At 43.3% G+C, this 27,485-nt stretch overlaps 1 protein-coding gene across 1 annotated transcript; it reads right to left on the bottom strand.

The window, feature by feature from the left end:
• Positions 1-268: 268 nt before the first annotated feature.
• On the bottom strand, positions 269-25,700 carry TRIP13 (thyroid hormone receptor interactor 13). The gene is made up of 13 exons (XM_044419094.1): positions 25,609-25,700; positions 24,663-24,825; positions 23,969-24,098; positions 21,248-21,303; positions 19,020-19,110; positions 18,375-18,447; positions 8,948-9,011; positions 7,515-7,601; positions 7,096-7,202; positions 6,805-6,958; positions 4,384-4,496; positions 2,725-2,794; positions 269-484 (listed from the first exon to the last, which is right to left on the bottom strand). The coding sequence occupies exons 1-13, from the start codon at positions 25,698-25,700 to the stop codon at positions 389-391; spliced, it is 1,296 nt and encodes a 431-aa protein (XP_044275029.1). The 3' UTR covers positions 269-388.
• Between the last annotated feature and the right edge of the window lie 1,785 nt (positions 25,701-27,485).

The following is a 27,485-nucleotide window of genomic DNA, read 5'->3' as shown; positions in this document are numbered from 1 at the left end:
CCTCTTTTCCTGATTGCCCAAGGATGATTTGCCTGCAAAATGTATTTTTCAGCAGTATTTCTTACTGGATAGATGAAAATTATTTATTTGACCACAGATACACAAAGTGCAGGATGTTTAATACAATTCTCCAAAATTACCACAAACAGTGACAAAATTATTAATTTTAGGCATTAGGCAATAAAAACAGAATTTAATGAGCAAAACAAAGTAAAGCTGAACATATTCAGAACTTCATTCTTTAATTACATTTGCAATTCATTTACTTGAACAGACATTACTTCTGTTAAGAACATATACTTAATAAGTTCCAATGGTTATGTAATAAAACAATGCAACTAAGAGAAGTAGGATGTACAGTATAGTAGCCAAAGAAGAAATGAAGATGTCAAACACAATCTGAAAGTTTTGCTCTTTCTTCAAATTGTTTGTCCACCACAAGTGACAGGGCTTGAAGGAAAGATGCCATTGTAATGCTGGGGGTCTACAAACAAAGGTAAAAAGCAGAATAAGTACACATAGATACAAGGTATAAATGATAGGTATGAAAAAGAGTCTGTCCAAGATCAGAGATAACAGAGGGAGTATGTGGGCAGGCAGCAGGATAGTGCTAGGATGTGCGGCTGCTCTTCCAACCTGGCCATGTGGCACACACAGGCCTCAATGGGTGTGAGGTACACCATGCAAACCCAGGGATTCAGCCAACAAAGGCAAAAGTTGCTGGTCCTCCCAGTTTCAGCTCGGTGGCACTCTCAGCACAGAAAAAGGCAAAACAGCCCATGTGGGCTGATGTTAGAAGCTGTGCCCACACCCACTGATGTCATCCAGCCCAGAAAGGCAGTTTGCTCTTCCCTCAGTACTGTTCTACACAGCTGCACTGACTGAACATCTCTCCCAACCACAGTCCAACTGTACATTATGATCAACATCTGGAGCCTTCCTCTGACATGTACCCCAAAGGGAGGCTTAGACAGCAGGATGAGCCTTCTCAGTGGCAGCTCCCGCAATTGTGGAAAGATCTTCCCATTGAGGCCTGCCTAGCAGCAAACTGGCCATCCTTTCAGCACCAGATTAAGAGAGCCCTCTGCATTGAGGCATTTAAAAATACCTGGAATATTGTCTATGGGCTAAATGTGAATATTAATTTTCAATCATCTGTTTTCAACAGCTCTATTTTGTATTAAATATTGTTTAGCTGCTAAGTTGTTAAAATTGTAAACTGTTTTTAAACATTGCATCATGCAATTTTGTTAAGATTTTATTCTATTAGGAACTTTTGCTTACTGCTCAGGGAGCTCTGGTGAATGGGCAGCACAGAAATTAAATAAGCAAATGTACAAATTCCATTAAAATAGCAAGGCTGTATGCATGATATTTATATTAATGAACAGTGACTCAGACTTGGTCATATGCAGAAACCTGAACTAGATTTACGAATGTTGCATATGTGAGTGCTCCCTTCCTACTAGTGCTTTAGTTAACCCCACAATTACACATAGTAATTGACAACAGTAATTGACCTCATTGACAAGAGTGGAAAAGACCCTTTGAGAGTCTGCTGGGGTCTTGCTTCAACAAGAAGAGCTCAAAAACCAGGCAAAGTGATGCCCAGTGAGAGGGAAGGAGGCCCCACAACCTCAAGTCCAAAGCAAAGAAGGCTGAGTGTAGTATAGACAATGTAATATTGAAGACCTGCTCCAAAGGCAAGCCAAATAATATATGAAGCAGACAATTGCCCCACCTATTCTGCATCCTATTTTACCATCCAGTCTTACTTTGACCAGAAGAGATAATTAGCTCAGGCATAATATCCATCATTATAAGAGCCTCAACCCAAACGGGGATGAAATTCTCAGAGACAGAGCTGGTCAAAGGAAGTCTAGGGAATAAGAAACTAGGCCTAAGAAAGACTAGGAACATAGAGGGAAATGGGAAAAGAAGAGTGCAACATAGAAGAGAAAAAGTTAACCCATTGGGTAAAACCAGAGAATTGGCTTGAGCCAAAACTGGATTCTTCTCTCAGTTTGGTTCATGTGCACAGCCATGAGTTTGTTGTTTCTTTTAAACCTCCACTACCTGGTTATATTTTCTGGATGAGCAAGTTATTTCCAGAGTTGTATTACTACGGCACAGTAGTTACAAAAGGACGTGGGGAAGAGATTGTCAGGACAAAATGAGTGAAAGCTCTATCATAATATGGCTGCTAAAAGCCTGACACCATAAGAACAGTTTTTGACTTCAGACAGGATTCCTGATCAGATCAGGAATCCATGGCAGAAGTCTTGCTTCCCATGTATGCCCCAGAAATGCTAATACACTTGTCCTGAAAAGTCTTTCTTTGGCCTGAAGGGTGGGGGCATGCCCTGGACATGCTGTTTGTCTTTCCTGAAGATACTTTTTGTCAATCCCTTTTGTTTTACGCTAGTGTGCCTCTAGCATACTGTATACATGATCTCCCACCATATCCCCCACCCCTCCTCCAAACGGTATGTAACTGATAGGTTATAAAAGCATCTTGTACAAACTCCATCTTTGTAGTCCCTTCAGGGGTTACCTACTTGCCACATGTATTGCTTGGATGTGTGAATAAACTGTAAATGTTCTTCTGATTGTACACACCCAGCAGACTCTCAAAGGGTTTACTTTTTCACTCTTGTCACTATAAATTCACCTGTCTCCCCACAACAGCAAAGACAAATGATTCACAAAATGCCATGTACTTACTTGAATGTAAAGTGCATGGGCCAGAAAAGGAAGTTTTCTTAAGACACGGCCACTAAGTCCTTCACTTTTCCTATTTTAAAGCAATAATACATAAAGCATTAAGGTTGACTTTCACAAATAATGAACTTTTAAGGAAAATTGTGTTAGTGTACATTACTGAACATTTCTACAACATATTTCTGAAACAGCCATTTACTGAATTGTGGTGGTCAAAATGCTTTGAGCTGGTTCTAACACACACCAAATACACCTGCATTACTATGGATTACAGGTGAACTCCCATGATGAAAGTGATATGTTCCTGCCTGCTGAAAATTGTCAGGCAAAGAGTTCTAAGCATTGACAACAAATAAGATTCCTTCTTCCATGTGCTATTTGCATTCTTTTTACATGTGTGTATTTGTATATTCTTCATAACAACTAATTTACAACTCCCCTTTTTCTTTGCAGTTGCTATTTTTCCTACTTAAGTTTGTGGCAACTTAATTTGTTGAGGAGAAGCATTTGTCACCTGAAAAGCAACTGTACATGCTCACTATGAAAACAGTGTACTTGAGAGTTCCCCCATAATGTTCCCCAATCACAATGCATGAGTTTCATATTCCCTTAAAATAGGGCTTCTCAAAAAGTGGCATGCACACTGCTGGTGGATGCAAAAGTAGTCTAGATGGGATTCAGGGTCTTCATAAATATCCCTAAAAATTTGCCCTCTATTTCAATCCTAATATACACCTTAAGGAGGAATGTGCTGTCTCCTTCCAACCCCACCTGCCATGCATTATCCATCTGTGACCCTTTGGCACACTAGCAGTATTTTGACTACTGATGGTTATATTTGCTTACACTTTAAAGCCATAGCAATAAAAAAATCAATTGCAACACTAGTGCTGCAATTTGTAATGTCATTAAAACTCAGCACAAATGAGAAGTATAATAACAAGATGTCTATCAACATATATTCTTCCCAGAAAAAGTGGGCTTTTTATTTCAATCATGGTGAAACGCTGGCTCTTTGACAGGGGATATAAGCTATGAAAGGTTGAGAAGTACTTAGAAAATGATTAATGTTGCATGTGGTTAATCATTTATATGTAGGTTTGGGTTCTGAAAGAAGATAATGCATTTCCTCCTGGTTTCTTCCTGGTCACCTGAAGGCAAATCCAATTTGCCAGAATTGAACAGAATGGATATTTACAAGGCCCTACACAGAAACCAGAAGTATATTTAGAACATGAATAATCAGATCCGATAGGATGAAAAGAATGGATTGTAGATAGCAGAGGTGAGTAAACAAGCATTCCCTTTTCAATGCTCAAATAAATTACAATAGTTATTCTCTAGCTAGAACGCATAACGACTGCTCTACTAAAATACTATTTATTTATTATTTCCTAGAGTTTCTGGATATACAGTGCTGCCATGCATAGCTCCACTGAAGACACAGAAGAACAGAGTTTGCCACTTGGTCTGAATTCTGAAAACACATGCATCTGATTTCATAAGTGAGCATCTATGTATTTGAACAATCATGGCCTCTGTTTGTGGTTCATAACTTTTGTTTGTGGGGGAGCATTTTTGAGTACAGGCCAAGGTGGAAGTGCTGCAAATAATCAAACAACTGATATGAAGAGACAGATAGATGAAATCCTGAAATGTTACCTTGAAATTTCTTTTAATATGAGGCTCAATTTTGACACGTCGTTTTCTAAATAACCAATCATCTCTAGCTCACGGAGTGTCAGTAGCTGCTGACGAGGATATATTATTTGGCACTTCAGGAAGAAAAAGTTTTATTCATAAGAAATGTATCAAGTTCAACCTGCACAGCTATATAGAAGTCATGGAACTGGAAGGGACTTTGGAGGTCAGCCAGTCCAATCCCTGCACTGTAACTGTAGCATCCCTGACAGATGATCAGACAGCTTCTGACAACTCTGACAAACAAAACCTCTGCTCCCTTTTGTGCCTGGAAGCCCATCACTTATACCCCACACTTTCATAAGCATCAGTTTCCAGACCCTGGCCCCACCACTACCATCCTAGTTGCCCTCAAAGCATTCTCCAGTTTGTCAATAAGCTTCTTAAAATGTGATGCCCAGAACTTAATACTGCTCTCCAGATGCAGCCTGGCAAACAGAGCAGAACTATTGTCCCCATGACTGAGCTTCTGCTACACCAGCCCATTAATACCTTTAAGCAGCTGCATCATACCACTGGCTCAAATTCAGCTTGCAATCCACTAAGACGTCCAGATCATTTCCAAATGCACTGTTGCCAAATGTAGTAGTAGTTTCTCCCATCCTATACTTGTGTCTTTGATTTGTATACATAAGCATATCTATTCTTTATAATGATTTCCCCTTCCATTCTTTTGGTTCTTTTTCTTCTGAACAGTGTATACCTATCAAGTTCTGCAGTCCAATCATGGATCCCATATTTAAATTGCAGTGATAACCTGCTTTCCCATACTTTAAGTTCATGGGCCATGGATGTTGCAACTTCACAGTCCCCCTGCTATATTTACTTGCATATTACTGTATTTACCTGTACCATCTGCATTGTCCTGCTTCCACCCTTGTCACACAAATTCTTGTCCATAATGTTTTGGCTCAAGACATGCCTCTGGACTAAATCCCACAGGATTTAGTTCAAAGCATTCTTAATCAGGCATGTGAGGCTCCTGCCAAACACATTCCTCCAAGTCCTCCTGGCAGCAGTGGTAGTGGAAGCTATGATCCAACAACACCATCTGTTGATGGTGATCCAGCTGTTCACTTACAGTATGCTGCTTTTTCAGCCAACTCTTTGTCCTTCAATGGGAAGCAGTTATGAGACCATCACCTGCACCCCCAAGCCCCTTCCTTTCCTACCCATTTGTGCTCCATGTCCTTTGCATCCTTCTTTCTTCTTAGAAAGATCCTCCTCTGGAGATCTTTGAGGGGTGCATCTTGCCTCTCATCTAAAATATCTTTCAGTCTTCCTGATAAGAGGGACTACAGTGCTTGTTTTAACATCTGAAGTCCTAAACAGCTTGGGACCTGGCTATCCAAAGGACCACTTCCTCCCATATATGCCTACCTGACCATTAAGATCTGGCCAAGATACCCTTCTGAATGTGCCATCCCTCAAGGAAGTGAGAGGGGTGGTAAATAGAAGGTCTTTTGGTGGCTGCCCCCACCTATGGAATAGGCTCCCCAGAAAAGTTTGCCTAGTGCCAACTCTGTTCTTATAGCAGTGCCAGGTGAAAACATATCTCCCCCCAACCATATTAATAACTGATTTTAATAATGTGGGTTTTTTTAGATGTTTAAATGTTAATGTATTTTTGTATTTGGCTGTCTGTCTTGCCTGAACCTGTTTCTTGAAATTGATCTGGCCTATGTTGGTATGTTAGTATTATTAAGCAGTTATTTTTAATGAAAGTTGTAATTGATTGGTTGTATATCACCTAGGGAGCTCATTTGACCTATATTTGCAGAACATGTAGTTAATGTTATCTTCAGCCAGGAAGAGAAATGTGGCAGACAGATGGCAGGTCAGCTCCAGCTTCTTTGCTGTCAACACTGCCAAAATCTCAATTCAAGATTCCTGAAAGAGGTGGATCTGCCTGCACTGACACATGCTACCCCCACCTGCTTGATAGATTTCTGCAATGGGTTCTACACAGGACTAGACCTGAAAATTGTTTGGAGATCTGGTATGTCACTTTCAGACATATTACATGGATCCTGCATCAATTACAGGATGCAATGTAATAATAGTTACAGTGGTTTCTAATTTGTTTATGGGCCCAAATTGATCTGCTGGTGCTTACCTATAAAACCTAAAGTCAGGATATCTGACTTTTCCCATATGAACCTGTCCATTGGTTGTAATCATTGTCTGGGGCTCTGTTGTATTTTAAACCAGCGAAAAGGTTTGGTTGAGAGGAATGAGGCTCAGGCAAAATGCATCCAAAAACTGTCCCAGCAGGAACAAGGAAGAACTCTGTGTGTGCCTCCTTGTACCAGATATGCCTTTAAAGATTCAATGCAACAGGGATCATGAAAATATCAGAGTTCAGACTCCTGCAGTGTTTACCTTCATTAGTTCTTCCAAGCAAGAAAGGTAGATTTTGAATACTGCTGCAACAGAAGGAGGCCCAATGTATTGCTTGATATCTGCTCTATCTACAAAGGCCACGTCAATTTTCTCTGTGATATTTGATGTAGTTAAGATAACCACATTAGGGTACCTTTAAAAACATAACAGGATTATACATAAAACACCAGGATAATACGTATTTCACCATTAGGATGACTTTTTGTCCCCTCTAATTGTTCCTAGCCAATTGGCACCCTTTAACAAGACATAATAGTGATAATTGTTTACCTTTTGATCTGATCAATTTGTGTCAAGACAGCATTTACAACACGGATTGCATCAGAAGGCTCAGTGCCTGCCCGAAAAGCACTACGAGCTGCTGTGAGACTTTCCACCTGCAAATGAAAGAGAAAAAAGGATTGGCCTTCTCACACTGCTTATCTTTAGGCACTGTAACTGCAATACTTAAGAGTTCTAATTGCCCTGTTAAATAATTTGTCATTTATAATCTTTCTCGCCACAAACAGGTAACATCTGGAAAAAGGAAACATACTTTTAAAAAATAAAGTAATATGACTATCCTCTTGCCAACCACAAATGTTCCTTCTGTTTAGTATCATTGCAGGCAATTGTGAACACTCTATTTCCAGAAACAGTCCACGAATATCTTATAGTACAGCCAGTCATAAATGATGCTGCATTCATACCTCATCAATCAGCACAAATACAAGGGCATCTCTGTCATCAATTAACTCTTGAATCTTCTGGAACATTTTTGTAACAAGTTTGCCACTCTAGAAGAAAAAAAGGATTCATATAAATCGATAAGATTCCTTTTTTCTTTCTCACATGATTACCTCTGTGAATAACAATTACTACAAGGCAATGAACTTGCTGCTGGCACAAATGCTGCTCTGGCAACAAGAGTAGACAGGCACATACAAAATTGTATAGTTTAGTGATTCTCAAACTGTGGAGTGCAAAGGTCCAGGTAGGCAGAAAACCCTGGGGAGGTGAAACCATCCTTCTTCCATAAATCTGAGTGAATTGAATATTCCCTGATAGAGGATCCTCAATGATCCTTATTGGATCTTGGAGCTTGACTGCATCCCCAGTGTCTCCTTCTATCCTCAACCTGGTTTAGAAAGAATAAACATTTTGGTTTTAACAAAAAGTTTAAACAGGTTGCTGATTTGTTCTAATGGAAGTTCCCCCTGTGCAGTTTGAGCAGAGGTCAGGGAAGTCCAGCTTTTTCTAATGCCAGTGTTGGATTAGTACCACAATCCACAGATCCTCATATGCAAGAGGCTGCCTGCAACTGTGCATGAGAACACCTACATGTTCACCTATGAAACAGATTACAGGGGTTGGAGGAAGAACATAAGGTGAAAGACATTTACAAGAGGATCCCCACATTCAAAGATTTAGTGAAATGTGACTATAATTACTTGGGTCCTTTACAGGTAAAAGGAGGACAGGTGTCAGCTAAGAATGCAGCTGTCTTAACAATATTGCCTTCTCTTGTGCTCTGAAAGGTTATGAGCAACCGTACACCAAATCCAGTCCCAGGCAGGAACCTAGGATGGCCCCACTACTGAAGGTCAGTACCTGCTGACAATTGCCATGCATGGAAAAAAGGAGTGACCAGGTGTGGGCAACCATCCCAGAAACAGTTGAGCTGTAAGAGTGAAGGTAAGAAATACAAACATTTTGTCAACTTTAGGTGAAGCACCATGCAGATATGTCTTCTTTTTGAGCCAACAATTAGGGCTGGAAATGACAGAGCACCTGTGATAAATGATGGCAAGCCATTCATGTTTATGGTTAGGCCTCTAAAGCTACTCTGCTGGCTTTTTCTAACTGTGTGCTGTTGCATGAGGTAGCTCGAAATTTGTACTATATTAGTGATTTGCATTATTCTTTCTAAAGGACCATACTGTAGAATGTTTATTTCTCTGCATTGCAGTTTCATGTCTATTGTAGAGATGGCACCATCTCTAACCTTTGCACCAAACATTAAAATGATGCTAAATTAGGAAGTATGAAAGCCCAAGCAATTTGATATTAAACTGCACATAAGCAAGAAACTCTGTCTGTCTCACAAGCCCATAATTACTGAGAAAGTGACTGAAGTACTTACCTCAGAAAACCACTTAGAGAAGAGGCTATGACTATTTATCTCTATCAACTGTCCATAGCGGTACCTGTAATTCAATTAATTCAGTTAAGACAATTAATATTTAAATGTGGATGCTCACAGAATCAATGTTAAACAACAGTCAGGAGTTGTATCATGTCCTGTAGCATAGTAGATCAAGTGATCCCATCATTTCTCTTGATAAGCCAGGTGTTATGGCTCATGGAGCATGAATTCACACAGTATGATCCAAATGTTAAGCCCTTTATTTTTAATGGATTTTATAAGCATATTACAGAAACAAACAGGAAACATGGAGCAAAATGATCACTGCACATTAAATATACATTTCAGGAATTTGAGAGATAAACTTTGCTATTATCACTAAATATGCATGATCCTATGCATATTTAAGACATAAATCAGTCTTATAATTCCCAGCATTCCCCAGTCAGCATGGGTGGAGAAGGACTTTCATCACGGACTGGGTTGTGCCCTTAATCTATCAAGAACAAACCTTGAATAATGGGTGGTCTGAGATGCAAGGTATTTTTATTGAGAAAAAAAATGAATAGGAATTATGTCACCAGAAACACATCCTGCTGAGTTTTGTGAGTTAAGCTTTCTCCATGGGGAAGTACTTTGAATTCTTTTAAACCAACAACCAACTGTATATCCTGAGGATATTTATCTTTCTTCTCTATCTTTGCTGCTTCTAAGCCAGAGAAGGGAAACATGTAGCTCTGCAACTCCCACCATGTCTCACTATTAGCTATGCAGGCTAGGACTAATGGGAATTGGAGTCTAACACCCGGAGGGCTACATGGCCGCTTTCCTTGTTTTAACTGGAGTGGGACTGACAAACATCACAGAAGGCATTAACACTGAGTAGCCTAGATCTTTTTTCAGATGAGAAAGAGGATTTAAACTCTAGTAATGTATTGGAAATCTCAAGGCCAGGAAACCTAGCAGAGCCTCACTTTGAAAGTGATCACGGGACACCTAGGAATGGAACTTCAGATCTGGACTTACTGCCCAGATTGGAACAGGAGGAAGGGGGATTGGGTATCTCAGCCATGAGATGCCAAATCAAGAGAGAGAAGCAGCATTGCCCTGTGCCATTTTGTGTTTATAGGCTAAGGGTTCAGGTTTGGAATGGTGGTCAGAAGAAGCGAGTTATCCAGGCCTACCCTGGAACTTACAATAGACTCAAGCTGCTTGTTTATGGTAATTTGATACTGAGTTTCTGTATGAAAAATTTTGCTGCAACTATGATTCTGAAAGAACTTTCACTTGCAAAGGACTTCCCTTAGTCAAACTGAGGAACTGTTGCTGTGAAGAAGCCAAACTTGCAAGTTATTTCACAAGTCTTTGCACCTGCATCTGTGTAACCTGATCTGAGGAAATAAAAGTAAAAAGGACTCTTGTGATGGATTGCCTGAGCCACATAGGCTGGCTGACAGGGAAGTGTATTTATGTCAGCAAATGCTGACAAAAGGACTAATAAAAAGTCAAATCCTGCATGTGAAGATGGCATTGTTCTCTACATCCTCTTAACAATAGGGCGCGGTATGGTCTAATGTGGTAATGTGGTATGACCTTAGTGCTGTTAAATTCTACTTATACAATATTTATTTATTTATTTAGCAAATTTCTATGCCGCCCCATTCGCCAAAGCCTTGGGGCAGCTCAAAAATCTATCAATTAAAATATTGTAAAATAAAAATATAAAAACAAGTTAACAATATAAAATAAGTCGCCCTGGCCGAAGAATAAAAAATAAATAGTATTAACAGTTAAAATGACGTTTGAATAAAAAGGTCTTCGCCTGGCGCCGAAAAACAAATAACGACGGTGCCAGGCGGACCTCTCTGGGGAGCGCATTCCATAGATTGGGCGCCACTGCAGAGAAAGCCCTCCTCCGAGTACTTACCCTCCTAATTTCCTTCACGGAGGGCTCCCGGAGAAGGGCCTCTCCCACAGATCTCAGGGGGCAGGCGGGCATATATGGACGTAAGCTCTCCTTCAGGTAACCAGGACCCAAGCCGTTTAGGGCTTTATAGGTCATCACCAACACCTTGAATTGGGCCCGGACTTCAATGGAAAGCCAGTGAAGCTGACAGAGGACTGGAGTCATGTGCACATAACGCCCAAGTCCCCGTCAGCAGCCTGGCAGCTCTATTTTGAACCAATTGAAGTATCCAGACCGTCTTCAAGGGTAGCCCCACGTAGAGCGCGTTACAGAAGTCAAGGCAGGAAGTCACCAACGCGTGTGTCACTGTCGCCAGGCAGTCGTACTCCAGGTAGGGGCGCAGCTGATCGATCAGCCGAAACTGAAGGAAAGCGCTCCTCGCCACTGCTGTCACCTGAGCTTCCAGTGAAAGCTCTGGGTCGAGGAGCACTCCCAAGCTGCAGACCTTGTCCCTAAGAGGGAGTGCAACCCCACTCAGGACTAGGTTCAATTCACCCTCACTGAAGCCCGATCCACCAACCAACAGGACCTCCGTCTTGTCTGGATTGAGCTTCAGTTTATTGGCCCTCATCCAGCCCATTACCTCAGCCAGGCACCGGTTCAGCACAGCCACTGCCTCACCCGGATTGATAGAAAACGAGAGGTAGAGCTGGGTATCATCAGCGTACTGATGATTCCGCAGCCCACACCTCCTGATGACCTCTCCCAGCGGTTTCATGTAGATGTTAAACAGCAAAGGGGACAAAATGGACCCCTGCGGTACTCCATGGCATAGCTGCCATGGCGCAGAGCCATAGTCCCCCAGCACCACCTTCTGAAATAGGTCATTGAGATAGGAGCGGAACCACTGCAAAGCAGTGCCTCCGACCCCCAATCTCGCTAGCCTATCCAGAAGGATACCATGGTCGATGGTATCGAAAGCCGCTGAGAGGTCCAGAAGAGCCAACAGAGACGCACTCCCCCTGTCCTTCTCCCTGCACAGGTCATCATACAGGGCGACCAAGGCAGATTCAGTACCATACCTGGGTCTGAAGCCGGACTGAAATGGGTCCAGATAATCAGTTTCATCCAAGAGAGCTTGGAGTTGTCCCGCCACCACCCGCTCCAACACCTTGCCCAGAAACGGGATGTTGGCCACTGGTCTATAATTAGTGGCCATCTCTGGATCCATCTCTGGATCCCTTAAAGGGGCAGGTACCCGACCCTCCCTCAGAGAAGCGTTAACCACTTCCAAGATCCAGATCCCAATCCTGTGCTTGGAGTTATTTATTAACCAAGACAGGCAAGGGTCCAATAGGCAAGTGGTGGGACGTACTCGTCCAAGCACCTTGTCCACATCATCAGGCCGCAATAACTGAAATTCATCCATTAATTTTGGACCAGACGGCAGCATTGGTATCTCCCCAGAAACCTCTGAGTCACTAGTAGAGTCTAGCTTGTGACGAATCTGAGCTATTTTCTCCCTGAAATGCTTGGCAAAGTCGTCACAGCGGGCCTTTGAGGGTGGAACCAGATCTTTCTTAGGACCTGGACGAACCAGGCCTTGCACCACTCAAAAAAGCTCCGCTAGACGGCATTGTGAGGAGGCAATGGAAGCGGGAAAAAACCTCTTTTTCGCCACCCTCACCGCCACAGCATAGGCCCGATAATGGGCTCTTAAGCGTGTTCGGTCAGATTTATCCCGTGATTTCCTCCACCTATGCTCTAGCCGTCTCCCAGCCTGCTTCATCGCTCGCCATTCAGGTGTATACCAAGGGGAAGAGTGGGCTCTGCCCGGCGGGAGAGGACGCTTTGGAGCGATCGTGTCAACAGCCCTGGTCATCTCCCCGTTCCACAGTTCGACCAGAGCCTCGACAGGAGCACCAGTCTTGTCAGCCAGAAACTCCCCCAGGGCCTTCAGGAATCCATCCGGATCCTTCCGGCTCTGGGAGCGGACCCACACAATCGGGTCCACACCCTTACAGAGGGAGAGGCCGCTCTCAAGCTCAAAACTCACCAGGAAGTGATCTGACCATGACAGGGGTGTCAAACATAAGTTCCTCACCCTCAGACCACCCTTTTCCTGCCCCATCGAGAAAACCAGGTCCAGAGTGTGTCCATGTTCATGGGTCGGGCCGGTGACATGTTGAGACAGCCCCATGGCCGTCATGGAGGCCATGAAGTCCTGAGCCGCCCCGGTCAGACCAGTCTCGGCATGGAGATTGAAGTCCCCCAGGACCAACATTCTGGGGGTCCTCAACACCAGGTCCGAAACGATCTCCGTCAGCTCAGGCAGGGAGACTGTTGGGCAGAAGGGTGCACGGTACACCAACAGAATCCCCAATCTGTCTCGGTCGCCCAACACCAAGTAGAGGCACTCCAGCCCTGGCCTCGAAGGGACCGGAAGTCCTGCGAGGGAGATGGAGGCTTGGTAAACCAAAGTGACCCCCCCTCCCCTCCCCTCCCCTCCCTTCCAGGCATGAATGGTGCTGAACCAGATACCCGGGCAGGCACATTTGACAGAGGGCGACACCTCCCCTCCCGCCCAGGTCTCCGTTATGCAAGCCAGGTCGGCCCCCTCATCCACAATCAAGTCATGGATGAGGGAAGATTTATTGTGGACCGACCTGGCATTGAGCAGCAGCACCATCAGGCCTGAGGGGTGGCTGACAACACTACCTGGAACCCTCTGGCTGGGGGCAAAACCAGAAGGAGGGACAGGTGTCAGCCATCTGTCCCTCCTCCTTCTACGCGGACACGTTAAGCCCCCACCTCTGTAACGTCCATTGCCCATAACCACCCCAATGGCGGCATCTACGCGCTCCCCAGGAAACACAAACGTCGACATGGCCAGTGATGACTCCATAAAAACAAATTAAAATACAATAAAACTTTAAAAACAATCAAAAACTCCCCGTTTTCCCCCCACTACAAAACTAAACTTCCCCCCACCAACCTAGTCCCCCGCCAGCTCAGCCCCGCACGACCACGAACAGCCACAAACAGCGGCACCACCCTTTGGCCAGCGCCTGCCCGCGTGCCCCGCCCCAATCCGGTGTTGCTCTCACCGGCGCTGGTGGGGGGGTGAGCAGGGAGGGGCGCGGAAACCCATCCGGCGGCAAGATGGCGGCGCCCTCCTCCGTGCCATCAGCGGCGGGCCTGGCATAGGCCTGGTGTCCTCCGTGCCCGGGGTGGCCCAGCGATGGCCACAGGAGCGGCGTCAGCTGGCTCCCAGCTCAGCGGTGCGCCCCAGTCCGGTGGCGGCGGCGGCAGCGTGGCAGATGGTCCGAGCTGCAGAGTGCGGCAGATGTTCGGGGGAGGGAGGGAGCTCCAAGCCCACCCAGCCCCAGGCTGCGTCCGGTGGGTTAAGCCGGCGACCGCCCACGCGCCCCGCCCCAATCCGACGTTGCTCTCACTGGCACCGGCGGGGTGGGGAGCAGGGAGGGGCACGGAAACCTGTCGGCGGCGGGCCTGGCGTGGCCCTGGCGTCCTCCGTGCCCGGGGTGGCCCAGCGATGGTCTCAGAGTAGACCCTTTAATAATATTATTACATTACATTTATACCCCATCTTGCAAGGAAACCAAGGAGACTTACAAGGTTCTTATCCTCCTCTCCATTTTATCTTCACAACAACCCATTGAGGTAGGATAGGTTGGGAATCCATAACTGGCCTAAAGTCACCCAGTGCGCTTGAGCTTCATGGCTGAATGGGGACTAGAACCCAGATCTCCTGGTCCAATAATATAAGCACTATGCCACATTAGTCTCTTACACAGGTTGAAAGTTCAGCAGTTTGTATTTCAATGGGAGAACTGAGGAATTAAATCTTTCCCACTAAAGTCAGTGAGACTGAACTTTGGCTAGATTATGATCACATTTTTCTATTTTTAGTTACCTGAAATTAATTGGTACTTAAAATAGTTTTTAAAAGTTCAGTGTCAGAGTTATTACAGATATTATGGCACGTAATTTTCCCATCCTCTTTTCTTTCTCATTTACAAATATGTTGTTGTTGTTGCATCCAACCCATCTCGACCCCATGGACAACATTCCTCCAGGCCTTCCTGTCCTCCACCATCACCTGGAGTCCACCTAAGCTCACACCAACCGCTTCAGTGACTCCATCTAGCCACATCATTCTCTGCTGTCCCCTTCTTTTGCCGTCTATTGTTCCCAGCATTAGGCTCTTCTCCAGGGAGTCCTTTCTGCACATTAGATGGCCAAAGTATTTGAGTTTCATCTTCAGTATCTGGCCTTCTAAAGAGCAGTCAGGGTTGATCTCCTCTAGGACTGACCAGTTTGATCGCCTTGTGGTCCAAGGGACTGGCAGGAGATTCCTCCAGCACCACAATTAGAAGGCCTCAATTCTTCGGCACTCAGCCTTCCTTATGGTCCAGCTTTCACAGTCATACATTGCAAGTGGGAAAACCATAGCCGTGACTATACACATTTTTGTTCGCAGGGTGATGTCTCTGCTTTTTAATATTCTGTCTAGATTGGCCATAGCTATCCTCCCCAGAAGCAAGCGTCTTTTAATTTCTTGGCTGCAGTCACCATCTGCGGTGATCTTGGAGCCCAGGAAAATAAAATCTGTTACTACCTTCATTTCTTCCCCAACTATTTGCCAGGAAGTGAGAGGACCGGATGCCATGGTCTTAGTTTTCTTAATGTTGAGTTTCAAGCCAACTTTTGCACTCTCCTCTTTCACCCACATCAAGAGGCTCTTTAGTTCCTCTTCACTTTCTGCCATTAGAGTGGTATCATCTGCATATCTGAGGTTGTTGATATTTCTCCCAGCAATCTTAATTCCAACTGGTGATTCATCTAGCCCCACCTTTCTCATGATGTGCTCTGCATATAAGTTAAATAGGCAGGGCGACTGTATACAGCCTTGCTGAACTCCTGTCTCAATTTTGAACCAATCAGTGGTTCCATGTCCAGTTCTCACTGTTGCTTCTTGACCCGCATATAGGTTTCGCAAGAGACAAATAGGATGGTCTGGTACTCCCATCTCTTTAAGAATGTGCCACAGTTTGTTGTGATCCACACAATCAAAGGCTTTAGCATAGTCAATGAAGCAGAAGTAGATGTTTTTCTAGAACTCCCTAGCTTTCTCCATGATCCAGCATATATTGGCAATTTGATCTCTAGTTCCCCTCCCTCTTCGAAATCCTGCCTGTACTTCTGGTAGTTCTCGGTCCACATACTGCTGGAGTCTAGCTTGTAGGATTTGGAGCATAACTTTGCTAGCATGTGAAATGAGTGCAATGGTGCAGTAGTTTGAACATTCTTTGGCATTGCCCTTCTTTGGGATCAGAATGCAAACTGACCTTTCCCAATCCTGTGGCCACTGTTGAGTTTTCCAAGTTTGCTGGCATATTGAGTGTAGCACTTTTACTGCATCGTCTTTTAAGATTTTGAATAGCTCAGCTAGAATATTGTCACCTCCACTAGCTTTGTTGTTGCTCAGGCTTCCTAAGGTCCATTTGACTTCACATTCCAGGATGTCTGGCTCGAGGTCAGTGACCACCCCATCATGGTTATCAGGGACGTTAAGCTCTGTCTTGTATAGTTCTTCTGTGTAATCTTGCCACCTCTTCTTAATCTCTTCTGCCTCTGTTAGGTCCCTGCCATTTTGGTCCTTTATCATGCCCATCTTTACATGAAACATTCCCTTCATATCTCCAATTTTCTTGAAGAGATCTCTGCTCCTCCCTCTCCTATTGTTTTCTTCTATTTCTTCGCACTGTTCATTTAAGAAGGCATTCTTACCTCTTCTAGCTATTCTCTGGAATTCTCAATTCAATTGGGTGTATCTTTCCTTTTCTCCCTTGCCTTTCTCTTCCCTTCTTTCCTCAGCTATTTGTGAAGCTTCCTCAGACAGCCGTTTTGCTTTCTTGCATTTCTTTTTCTTTGGGATGGTTTTAGTTGCTACCTCTTGTTCAATGTTTCAAACCTCCGTCCATAGTTCTTCAGGCACTCTGTCTATCAGATCTAATTCCTTAAATCTATTTGTCACCTCTGCTGTATATTCATCAGGGATATGATTTAGGTAATACCTGAGTGGCCTAGTGCTTTTCCCTACTTTCTTCAATTTAAGCCTAAATTTTGCAACGAGAAGCTCATGATCTGAGCCACAGTCAGCTCCTAGTCTAGTTTTTACTGACTGTATCGAGCTTCTCCATCTTTGGCTGCAGAGCACATAGTCAATCTGATTTCTGTGTTGACTGGTGATGTCCATGTGTAGAGTCGTCTGTTGGGTTGTTGGAAAAAAGTGTTTGCTATGACCATTGGATTCTCTTGACAAAATTCTACCATCCTGTGCCCTGCTTCATTTTGTACACCAAGGCCAAACTTGCCTGTTATTCCAATTATCTTTTGGCTTCCTACTTTAGCATTCCAATCCCTCATGATGATAAGGACATCATTTTTTGGTGTTAATTTTAGAAGGTGTTGTAGGCCTTCATAGAACCAGTCAACTTCAGCCTCTTCAACACCAGTGGTTGGGGCATAGATTTGGACTACTGTGATGTTGAATGGTTTGCCTTGAATTCGAACAGAGATCATTCTGTCATTTTGGAGATTGTATGCCAGTACTGCTTTTCCTGCTCTTTTATTGACTATGAAAGCCACTCCATTTCTTCTGAGGGATTGTCCGCAGTAGTATACCTGATGGTCATCTGAATTAAATTCACCCATTCCTGTCCATTTTAGTTCACTGATTCCTAAGATGTCGATGCTCAGTCTTGTCATCTCTTGTTTGACCACATCCAGCTTGCCTTGATTCATGGATCTTACATTCCAGGTTCCTATGGAGTATAGATCTTTGCAGCATCGCACTTTCCTTTCACCACCAGATACGTCTGCAATTGATTGTCCTTTTGGCTTTGACCCTGTCGCTTCATTCTTTCTGGTGCTACTAGTACTAGCCCTCTGCTCTTCCCCAGTAGCATATTGGGCACCTTCCAACCTGAGAAGCTCATCTTCCAGCATCATGTCTTTTTGCCCTTTGGTACTGTCCATGGGGTTTTCATGGCAAAGATACTGGAGTGGGTTGCCATTTCCTTCTCCAGGGGATCACGTATTGTCAGAGCTCTGTGCTATGACCTGTCCATCTTGGGTGGCCCTGCACAGCATAGCTCATAGCTTCATTGAGGTACGCAAGCCCCTTCGCCACAACAAGGCAGTGATCCATGAAGGAGTATACAAGTATATATTAGAAGTATAGTGCTGCTTTTCATTTCTTTCATACAGGAGTTCTAATTGTTTCACAGAGGAAGGGGAGCATGTGTACAGTCAGGAAAGATGACGTCCAAACTATCAACCTATTGGGAAACTGTCTTCTGCAAGCCCTGTTTAATTGAATTGAAGGGAGCGGTACACCACGGTAAGATAGTGCTTTGGCAAAGTACAGATAAAATGCTAGCTTTTAGACTAGGCACTATTCTGATTTTTAATAGATGAAAATATAAATCTTACCTTTGGGAAAGTCTAATAGTCAGTTTCTGAGCCAGTGCTTTGCAGAGAGATGTTTTACCAGTTCCTGGAGGACCTGCGATAGAAATACATTACACATGATCTGTTAAATAACTGTACAATCCTACACAAATTTTAATAGAAACAAGTCCTACAACTCCCAGCATGTTTTGCTCTTTTTCTTTAAATATGACATAACATCCAGCAAGTTTGCAGCAGCAGAGCACTTGCTACTACATTGTGTTCTTTCTCAAAATGCTGTCACATAGAGGGCTAGTATAATCTAGTGGGCCAGAAAGTGCCCCACTTCTACAATAAGGAGATAATAACACTGACTTATCTTCTAGATTTGGTGCAAGGTGTATCAAGATAATGTATGGGAAACATTTTTAACAGTACCAAGTACTATATTTATTTATTTAAAACATTTCTATGCCGCTCCCATCGCAACAAAGCCTCGGGGCGGCTCACAAAAAATACAAAGGGAAAAAAAACATTTAAACCCCCCCAGTGCATTCTCGGCTAATTTAAAATCCTAATAAATACAATAATTTATTGTAGTATATGAATACTAAGTATTGCATAGAACTCCTGTGCTAGTTAAATCCCCAAACTTGCTATCCAAGCAGTTAAAAAGATCATCTTTACCATGCAGTAGGACAACTCTGTTCCATGATATCAAGTTGCTGTTGACATTTCTGTCAGAGAATAGCAAAGTTGTAGTCACATAATCTAATAGCTAATTGGATGGAAAAAGAAGTGGAGAAAGGGATACAATTATAAAAGCTGCTAGGCGCAAACCAAATTATTTCAAATCTTTTTGAATTTAGGAATAAAATTGCCTAGCAATTAAGCTCTTAGGAGATATTAACCACTATTTTCTGTTCTGCTGCTACAGACAGATGGAAAGAATCTTTCACTGTCCACACAGTGAAGTTCCTTCCATGTTCTCAAGATTAAAGGGCAGTGCCTTCTGCTGGATCCTACCTTGGCATCACTTATGTGAGACTTGTAGTCTCTGTAGCTCCAAGACAACAAAAGGAAATATCTACATATCTAGAATTTCTTGAAAATCCTGCCACCTCTCATTTTTTGAATACAAAATGAGCTGTGGAGGGGTGGATTGGGAGTGTATATATGAATGGTGTGAGCAGGTCAGGAGAAAGAATGTGGTATGTGTGAAAAAGAGAGAGAATGGTATGCATGACAATGATATGGTTCAAATGTTCCAACAACCCACCATTGTTTGTTACTGTAGCTGAATTGCTGTGTCACAAGCATATAGCTTGTGGGTTTTTCCCCTAAAGCACCCACCCTGAGAAGCCATGGGCTGTTTTAGGGTTGTTGCCACCTAGGATGGGTTACATTGTTAGACTACGTGACTCACAATGAATGAACTCCAACAGCCAGTGAGCTGCTTGAAGAGTGTAGAAAAAATCCCTTACTATACTTGACAAATGGTTGCCAGGTAAGCCTCCCTGACAACACTTGGGAGATGCTGTCAGATGCTTCCCCTTCCCCACAACAATGTGGAGTAGTCATCCTTGCCAGCAGCTTGACAATCCATGCCACAGTGCTACTTCATGCTCAGGGCAATGGGTGCACAGGAGGCACCCCTGTAAACCCTGAGAGTAAACCTCTTGGGCAAAAAGTGGGAGGCAGTAATTTATTCCGTGATGCTGCCCCATGCTTAAGGTGATGTCCTAAACATAATGGGCACCCTACCTCCTACAGGATCAGTTCCACCCTTCCTTCCATTGCATTTCAAGGTACAGGTCCTATTCACACTATCAGGACAAGAAAGTCCTTTTGATTCTTTTTCTCTGCCCCTGAAGATGACAGTGTCAGCTTGTGGCCTCAGCTGGAAGCCTGACCCTCTTACACCTCTGGGCAGAGCTGTTTGTGCAACAGGGACAGTGATGGCCCCAGAGATGGTGGTGGCTGTCAGAAAGAGGAGTCTTGTTCTTCCTTGTGATTTCCCCCAGAATGTCACTTGGAGATATGAGGGAGAAGGAGCAAAGTATCCACAATGAGCCCAGTAATCTGCCAGATTCATCACATCTATTGGCATGGTAGGCTGTTGCATCATGTGAAGTCAGTTGGAGTTCTGGGCACAGATAATGCTGGCAACTAGTCTCAGGGAGGTTTCTCAGGTAGCAATCTGAAACTCTGGCTGAGAAGGTTGCCAACACTGCTTCAAAAGTATTCAAGTATGGTGGCTATTAACAACAAGAGTAATAAGTGATAACACAGTAGTGCTAGCTTAGCTTTATCAATTAACAGTGCAGCAGCAAAGGCAATTCTTGTTCTCTAAAACAAAGTGATGGTGGAGGAAAGAGGCCCTCTTCCTTCCTCTCCAACAGCTCTTCTGCATCCTGGTTTCAGATAACACCTCCCCGCACCAACCCCATTCTTTCGCCTTCCTCATTTTCACAAGATTCTATGTGTAGTATACAACACCATAGGATACTATCTTGTCATTGTCATATGATGAGGACAAACAACAGGGAATGGACACACTGATTGCAACACACTAGTTTTCCCAGAAGCATTTGTCTGTCCATTGTTAAAAACCAAATGGCCTTTTGCTCTGATACCCAAAACAAATTCTTATGAGGACTATCTCTGGAAAAATAAGACATCCTAGGAATTAAACACCAATTCTGCACCCCACTGCCTCACTGCTAAGAAATAATGCTACTAGAAACTAGTATCAGCCATTGTAAACAGCTTTGGAACCTGACAAGTGGGGGTTTTTTGCCCCCTGTTAGTACAGTAGGTTGAGTAGAAATGAGCTATTTGTCTAGTAAATTATACATTCATATGTTTCCTATGGACAACTGTTTACATATTTGATAAAATGCAATTCAGCTTACATTTGATTTTATTTCAGCATCATAAATAAGGCTCTCCCACAAACCATGGAATTCAACTGTAAAACAACAGTTATACATTATTTTAAATATATAGCTACAGAAATTAAAAAAAACCATTGATTAATAAACTAAGAGCAAAACTGGTGTAAACCAATACTGCAATCCTCCTTAAAACTAAGTTCCACTGACACAGTAGAACATACTTCTGAATAAAGATGCATAAGATGAATTAGTTTCTTATTTCAGTTAAGAAACAGATTCTTTACTCACCATTGAATTTATTTTCTGCACTAGTGAAGAAGGCCAGCTAGCTCTGGGGGAGGCCCTGCCTCCAAGGCTGAGTAGGCACACTTTCTGGAGGAGGAAGGACCAACCCTAGAAGCTCCAGTAGACTGTTCCAACAAAGTGGATTTCATAAGTGGTGCTCTTCAATGCTGCTGAACCATAAGAAACCTTGAAGGTTGATCAGCCTGTCAAGGAAGGGGAGAACCCTGACTGATTGCCCCAAAGGAGGCTGGCCCAAGGGAGAGGGCCCAGCTGGCCTTTTTCACTCATGGTGAACATAAATTCTACAGTGAGTAAAAGCCTTTCCATTTCTCTCAGCTTGGGAACAGATGGAGGAAAACTCCCAGAGGATGCAATCAGTCCCAAGTATGTGCCTTCAGTAGGCCATACAGGCAATGAAGGCAGGAAAGAAATATTGCCTCAATTTAATCTTCCATTTGTTACCCAGTGGAGCTCTTTTGGGTCATCTGGGAACTAGTACATGCTGACCTCAAAGTCATAGCAGACCCATCTGAGGCCTGCTGTAATGTATTTGCTGGAAAAAATATTGCATCTGCCAGGCCTTAGACTCCAGAGTTAAAACAGATACCCAGAGCACAGCTTGATCCAGCTTTATTGGATGAGTTTCAGTTGGTAGCTTGAGGATGTTGCCAGTGTGCTTAGCCAGCTTTATATAACCACCTCTCCACTGAATATTTGCCCCTCTTGACATCCAAAAAGCAGCAGGGAGGGAAAAATTGGCTTGGCCAGAGAAGTGATAAATGACTTTTTAAGAGGGAGGTGGTAGTAAGCCCACTTCTGAAGAAATCCACCCTTGACTGGCAAGACCTTAATAACTTTAGAATGGAAGCAAATGTTCCTGTTATGGGCAAAATTCTTAAGCAAGTAGTTGTCAACCAACTCCAGCCACGCTGAGATGAGACTGATTATCTGGATCCATTTCAGCTCAGTTTCAGGCCTGATTTTGGCCTGGAAACAGCCATGTCACCCTGTGTGTGGGGCTATGCTTGGAGAAAGATAGGAGGAGAGCCTGAATTCTCAACAATTTTTTATGCCATTAACCTCTGACTTAGATGTGGGAGGTATTGTTTTGCAGTGATTCTGCTCCTAACTTGGGAGGCTGACTTCCAAAGAAGATGCTTGGGATATATTGTCCAACCCCATGGATTCACCAACATTGGAGTTCCTCAGGGGTCTATTCTAGCATGGATTCCCCATGCTATGTAACATCTACATGAAACGGCTGAATGGGGTCACCTGGAGTTTTGGAGTGCATTGTCATCAGTATGCTGACGACACACAGCTCTATTTCTCCTTTTCATCATCTGCAGGTGAGGCTGTGGATGTGGTAAATTTATGCCTGACTGTGACAATGGAAACTGAAGCTTAAGCCAGACATAACTCAGATGCTATTGGTGGGTGGTTCTTTTGGCCAGATGGCATTCAGCATTCAGCCTGTTGCACTGTCCTCAAAGAAGCTAGTTAATAGCTTAGGGGTTCATCTTTGTCACTCAAGGCTCAGCTAGCCTCAGAAACTCAGAATGTCTTCTACCAGCTTTGGCTAGCAGCCTAACTATGGCATATCTGGACAGAGATAGCCTTGCTATCAGTGATTTATGCTCTGGTAATCTAGATTACTACAACACACTCTGTGTGGGGCTGCTCTTGAAGACTGTTCAGAAGCTGCAGCTCATATGGAATGTGCAATCAGATTAATCACTGGAACTAATCACTGGAACCAAACAATGAGAACAGTTCTGGCCCACTTGCATTGGCTGCCTGTAGGTCTGTATTCTAGATGCTGGTTTTAACCTATAAGCTGTACATGACTAGAACCATAATAATTGACTCTTCTAAGCACAGTCTACGCAGACACTATGCTCAACATATGAGCATAGTGTCTCTGGGTGCCAGAGGGTAGCTTTCTTTGTGATGACCTCCTAGCTACAGAATACCGTGATCTACCTGTCATTGTTGTTTTCTTTTTGATACCAGATGGCCCTTTATGCCAAGGCTTTTAAAGATATACTTGGTGAAATTCTAGGAATTGTGACTAGGATTTTATGATGCAATATGATGACTTTCATGAGCCTATGCAACCTCCCAAATTTGTTTTGGCTGCAGTGGGGAGAAGAAGGTAGGAAAATCCTGTTTCCTAAGTTGATGGCCCACTGAGTAAATAGACTTCCTGTTGTTCAAGAATGTCTGCTTGCATGACATTTGGATCTGACCCAGTGTATTTTATTTTATAATTATGTGTGCAAATTTTTCAATCTGTTCCTTGTTCCAATTACAATTTCCACCTAAACCTATCCGCCTGCAGAAATAATAAAAACATTTATTATTGTTCCTCATGACAAATGTATTCCAGATATCTTACTGGTATACTATTCTGAACTCTCAGAAATCATCATAAGTCATAAATTAAAAAAATACCTGTAGGCAATATCCAGTGGTTAGCTGCAACAATATCTTCATCTTCTGACTCCAGATTTTCCGCACTGGGCCCTTCTTCATTGAGATGAAAAATATGGATTGAAAGACTGCATCTACGTAAGCTAATAGGCTGCAATAGAAAGAAAAAAAGTTGGGCTGGAATCCTATGCACCTTTTTGTGGGAGTATGTCCCATTGAACTGCTAGATACTGCTTGTGCTTGTAAGGCAATGCTCAATGAACTCAGAGAATTACTGGTATCTATTGCCTTTTTGTATCTATCCCTCACCTTCCAAAACACTTAAGCAGCCAATTTTGGCCATTTGGGTGTTTAACTGTTGCTCATGACTGGCTAGGTACCACTAGGATTCTTCCTATCCCAGAAGAGCCTTGCTCCTCCTCCTCCCTGCACTACCAGTACAGTCCCAGAGGTTGCATTATAACTTCAGAGTCACAGTTAGTTAAGAAAGAACCTCACCAGCTACAAGGATGAATGAATCCACTCTATATTTGACGCCCCAGCTCCCATGTCAGAATGCGTTTGCAAGGACAAAACTAGGGTGTCACATTTTCCTATGGCCACCAGACATTGTTTATTGCTGTAGTTGCATCTTAATTATCTTTTTTAATAGCAACAAACTGATAACACATGCTCTTACAAAAGAAATTTGAATGATGTGAAAAATAATTAATACCTGTCTTTCTTTCAGCTTTAGCTCTGTATCCACAATTGCAATCGATTGCACATTATTTGTTAGAAAATAGTCATCAAATTCAGTCCATTTATAATCACCAAAGACAACACTATGCTTTAGTAGCTTTAAGACATTTGCTCTGATATCTTCTTTCTTTGCAGTGCTGGTTAGGACAAAAAAAAAAAAACATAATAGTTTCCGCTATAACTGTTACAGCTAAGAAATACCCACTACCTTTTATTTCAACCACTTGTACCACACGATGGCATCCATCCCACTGCTACACCTTCATAGTACAAACCACAGGTATACACAATTCTGATTATAGCATCCATCAAGGGACTGAGTAAGCTATACTAATCTGAAGTGCCTGTGAAGGAAGCAATATAAAAACCCTATGGCTAAATCTCTAAGCCTCACTGGGCACAGGCAAGAAGATACCTCTTTTCAGCAGCCCAGCTGACATGGGTGGCAATATCCTTATTAGCTACAGACAAGTTCACCAGCTGGCCCCTATACACACATAAAAAGACTCCTCTCACAAAAGAGAATTTCCTTAACCTTTAGGAGAGGGGCAAAGCTCAATGGCAAAAGATAGGCTAATCATAAAAGTTCCAGGCTCAGTTCCTAGAACTTACAACAAAAATGGAACTCAGAAAGATGTGAAAAGATTAGGAAACTGTTGGGGGCTCTACAAGGTAGAGCCTGTCCAAGGCAGCTTCACAGTCTGAATGTATCACATGCATCGTAATAATTTATTTGGAGTGGGAGGAGCTTCCCCCCTAACTTTATCATGCTGTATGGATAAGATCTGTACTCTCGGAGTTCCACCAAGCCCTGTCAACTTTGGAAATCAATAATTTTATCCCCTGTACCACAAGACAATCTGGTACAAGAGATAATAGAAGTCACTATCTGTTGGAGACACTTAAGTCACAAAACCAACCTGTTTGATTTCTGGTGAACTTCTACATGTATCTGTAGGGATTCACAGTCATTTTGAAGAGCCAGTTTGGAATCATCTGCAGCTTCATCCATTCTATAGAAATATAGTGGTTAAAAGAAGAGGTTATACATGTCAAATGGCAGGAAACATGTTATCCTTTCAGAGTTCTCCATTGTTTTTTTCATTTTCGCTTCATTTCAGACATTTTTCTCCCTTTACCGGAACACTCAACCCAATCACGCACACTTGACATCACATGTGTGTGCTGGTCCCAAGTCTGGAGAAATGGAGAAGGTTGAGGAAAGACTTTGCGAACTACGCCGGAAAAACTTGCCAAGAAAATACTATGGTACAGTTCTCAAACAACTTTGATATGTTGCCCAGTGGTGAGACCCCCAGTCCATGGGGTACCCAACATGCAATTGGGGAAGAGTGAGGGTCCTCAGCAAGTAATGCTAGTTTTTATGATGCACCCAGGGCAAACCCATCAGGAACCTCAGATGTTGATGCTGCCAGTGGCAAAAACAAGGGTATCCTCTGCACAAAGAACTTTGAATGGCAACTTGGAATGTCAGAGGAATGAGCCAAGGCAAATTGGACATTGTCAAACAGGAAATGGATTAAAAATCGACTTCATTGACATTAGTGAGTTACATTGGACAGATGATGGTTATTTCCAGTCTGAGGACTTTACCATCTATTACTCAGAACATGAGAACATGAAAAGGAATAGAGTGGAATAGAACCCTTCATCACAAGAGAGAAACTGGCCAAAGCTGTGGTAAGCTTTTCAACAGTAAGTAATCATATAATGACCATTTGAATTCAAGCTTAAGCCTCCTAACATCACAGTTCTTCAAGTCTATGCTCCAACAACTGATGCAACAGAACTAGAAAAGAGGGTTTTTATGCCAGCATCCACAAAATCCTAGAACAAGTGTCAGGAAAAGACATTGTTTACATAATGGGCGATTTCAACGCAAAAGTTGGCACTCAGGTAGAGGCAGGCATCATTGGTGATTTTGAACCAGGGGACAGAAATTATGCAGGTGATTGTTTGATACAATTCTGCCATGAAAATTATTTTATAATTATGAACACTTGCTTCAAACAGCACAAACATCACTTGTATGCATGGACTTCACCAAAAGGGCTACACAAAAATCAAACAGACTATGTCCTTTTCAGCCATTGTTGGACTATTCAATCTGTGCTGTGAAGACATATCCAGATGCTGATTGAGGCTTGGATCATGAATTGGTGGCCAAAATGAAAGTGAAATTAACACCAAAAAGGTAACAACACCCAAGAAGTTTGACACCACCAAAATCTCACCCATGTATGCAGTTGAGATAAAGAACAGGTTTGAAATGTTGGAAACAGATGAAAAGTTGCCCGACAAACTATGGCAGGACATTCAATTGAACATTATTGAAACAGCTGTTAAACATATACAGTGGTACCTCGGCTCCCGAACACCTTGGCTCATGAACAAATTGGGTCACGAACAAAAATTACTGAAAAATGTTTGCTTGGGTCGCAACCACTGCTTTGGGTGATGACCAAGATCACAGCCATCTCCCCCCACACCCCTGTGGGGAGATGGCCATGATCGCAGTTCCATTCGTGCAGGGAAGGTGTCTGTGATCAGAGGTGCGCGGCTGCAGGAAAGACGGGAGGAGCAAAGCAGAGCCATGGGGAGATGGCTGAGATTCTGCCTGTCTTTCCTGCAGGAGCGCGCCTCTGATCAGGCACACCTTCCCTGCATGAACGGAACTGCGATTGAGGCCATCTCCCCACCCCCAGTACACCGTTTGCACCCACCTCTCCCTCCCCCAGTGTGCCTGCGATCACGCCCATCTCTCCCCCCACCCCCC

This window comes from Varanus komodoensis, unplaced genomic scaffold (assembly GCF_004798865.1).
Source record: "Varanus komodoensis strain SLA01 unplaced genomic scaffold, ASM479886v1 scaffold10, whole genome shotgun sequence".
Classification (NCBI taxonomy): Eukaryota; Metazoa; Chordata; class Lepidosauria; order Squamata; family Varanidae; genus Varanus; species Varanus komodoensis.
Note: the sequence above shows the minus strand (reverse complement) of the source record. Positions and strands in the feature narration are given on the sequence as shown.

Coding starts and splice junctions, on each gene's coding strand:
- TRIP13 (XM_044419094.1), bottom strand. CDS start 25,700: ATGGATGAAGCTGCAGATGATTCCAAACTGGCTCTTCAAAATGACTGT. Junction 19,111..21,247: donor ATGCTGAAATAAAATCAAAT/GTAAGCTGAATT, acceptor CCATCCAATTAG/CTATTAGATTATGTGACTAC. Junction 6,959..7,095: donor CAAATTGATCAGATCAAAAG/GTAAACAATTAT, acceptor ATGTTTTTAAAG/GTACCCTAATGTGGTTATCT.